This window comes from Puma concolor, chromosome E3, assembly GCF_028749965.1.
Source record: "Puma concolor isolate L17-30 chromosome E3, mPumCon1.1.hap2, whole genome shotgun sequence".
Classification (NCBI taxonomy): domain Eukaryota; kingdom Metazoa; phylum Chordata; class Mammalia; order Carnivora; family Felidae; genus Puma; species Puma concolor.
This window is the reverse complement of record NC_141682.1, coordinates 42,613,220-42,615,414: the sequence shown is the minus strand read 5'-3', so window position 1 is coordinate 42,615,414 and position 2,195 is coordinate 42,613,220. Positions and strand designations below refer to the sequence as shown.

The following is a 2,195-nucleotide window of genomic DNA, read 5'->3' as shown; positions in this document are numbered from 1 at the left end:
CTGGGGGGTGGGGGAAGGACAGCATGAGCCCAGGGGGCCTTTGGCCTCACAGCCGCTGGTGGGGATCTCAGGGTCTCGGGGAGGCAGCCACCCACACCTCCATCCCCAGCAGAGGCAGGAAAGGTCCCCTCAAGTGGGTCCGTGAGGACACACGGCTATTCAAACCCTGGAGCCACGCGAGCCTGAGGGCCATTCCCGCCCTCGGCATCCTGACGTGGGTGGGGAAGTCCCGTATGGCTACGGACCCAAAGAGGATCAGTGCTCTAGGGGGCCATCTGTGGCAGGGCTGGCGTAGGAGGCCTGGACGTGGCTGCTTCAAAGAGCTGCCTGGCATGCGGTTCGTGACTGGGGGTTTCCTCACCTCACCCAGAAAACCATACACCTGCAGAGCCCCCCACCCATCCCAAGTCAAAGCCGGGTCTGACAAAGTGTGTCACCAATGATGTAGGGAGGCCTGGAACCCCTTCCCCCCACTGCCTGGGCCAAGAGCTTTCCCACGTGGGAAAAATCCCTGCCAACCCCCGTGAGGAGGAGAACGTGCTGCTGCTTCCAGAGAGGTGACAAGAGACACCCAGGAAGTCCTGGAGGGACCCCAACGTCAGAGGCACCCCAGGTGGGGACACCACAGTGCCTGAGACGCCACCTCAACCAGCAACTGCCATTTGTCATCGATGGATTTCAGTTGGGAGTGTGTTGGTTAAGTCCCCATCCACTTTCTGTTCTGACCCTAGAACTGAGCCAGCCCCACTGGTCACCGCGCCCCCACCTAGCAAACATGCGGAGGTCCTCGGGGTTCTGGGCTGCAGGCACGCTGAGGATGGCCGCCCGCTCGTGCTCCGAAAGGCTGGCCAGCAGGTTCTCCGTCATCCTCTTGTTCAGCGGGGAGTCCCCACTGGGGAGAAGCTCTGCACTGGAGTTGTCCATGCTGGGGCTCGTGAGGGTCATGTCGTCACTGCTGGCTGTGGGTGGCCATAGGTCAGGAAGCAGCCAACCCCCCACACATGCCCCTGTTGCGCCACCTGTGCCCACCGGGAATCCACTGCCACGCCCTCTGGTCAGGGCCCCCCCACAGCACAAGGCAGACCCGCCCATCCCGCCCCTCCTACCCGACACGGACAGGGTTCTCGGACTGGACCTGAAGACCAAGGTCAGGCCTCAGTCGAGGGAGCCTTCCAGCCCTTCATCTGCCCTGAGCCTGGGAACCTGGGGCATGCTGTGGCCACAATGGCTCTTTAAAGAAGGGGCTGTGACAGTCACTTTCTCTTCACAGGCCCTGGACACAGCAGTCTCAACTGTGACCTTCCAGGGATGGTGTGAAATCTGCTCTGATCCCAGGCTGCTCTTGACTCGAGCTCAGGAGCCCAGAGGCACGGCTTTCTCCTCAGAGCCACAGAAGTACAGGGAGGTCAGGGAGAGAGGTCTCCTGTCCTCCTTCAAGGGAGAGCTGCTCAGCAGGGGGCAGGGGCTCCCCGTGCGAGGACCCAATTGCCCACACAAGGTGTGGGTGCGCGCGCGCACGTATGGCCATGCGAAGGTGCTCCAGTCACTCACAGCCGTGCCTATGTCGGGATCCTGGCCGCCACTCCCAAGCACCCTCCCAAAGGCTACCCCCACCCACCAGACACATGCCCTGGGCAGGGGGCTCCTACTTGGGGAACCGAAGCTGAGGGCGTTGGGTGTGCTGAGGCTGCGGCCGCTGACCCTGGTGGTGAAGGGGACGTCGTCCTCTCGAGGGTGGGGCTCATCCTCACTGGGCGAGGCCATCAGGCACACGTATGTGTGCAGCTGGACAAGGAGCCTGTGCTGCAGCATCCACACGACCATCTGAATGAGCTGGGTCTGCACAAGAGACAGTGTGAGGCCCAGGGTGGTAGGCGGGGTGGGGGGAAGGCTGGTCCCCCACCACCGCCCTGCTCCCCTCTGGGGAGGACCCGGGAGCCACGACCTGAGACACGGTCCCCACAAGTCATCCCAGACGTAAGGGCCACATGAGCTTCAGGGGCCCAACCCTAGAATACAAGGCTCCACATCTCAGAAAGGGAGCTCTTGGCTGCTGGCCGGCCTGCAAGCCCAGCTCCCTGCTCCAGGGAAGGCGGCAGGGCCACAAGGGCACTGGGCTTACACCTGCACTGCTCCCACCACACACCTGGGCTTTCGTGCCCAGAGCCGAGGAACAGGACTGATTACATGGAGGC

General features: G+C 63.0%; 1 protein-coding gene across 5 annotated transcripts in view; it reads right to left on the bottom strand.

Annotated features, from left to right (window-relative positions):
* The window catches only part of NPRL3 (NPR3 like, GATOR1 complex subunit), a 43,195-nt gene that overhangs the window by 950 nt on the left and 40,050 nt on the right, over positions 1-2,195 (bottom strand). For all 5 annotated transcript variants that reach the window (XR_015245358.1, XM_086691791.1, XM_086691792.1 and 2 more), the window contains 2 exons: positions 1,650-1,839; positions 767-959 (listed from right to left, as the gene is read on the bottom strand). Coding sequence is in view for 4 of the 5 variants with exons in the window: in XM_086691791.1 (XP_086547917.1) it covers positions 767-959; positions 1,650-1,839 (383 nt within the window). In the remaining variant the exon portion in view is untranslated. The remainder of the gene's footprint in view (positions 1-766; positions 960-1,649; positions 1,840-2,195) is intronic.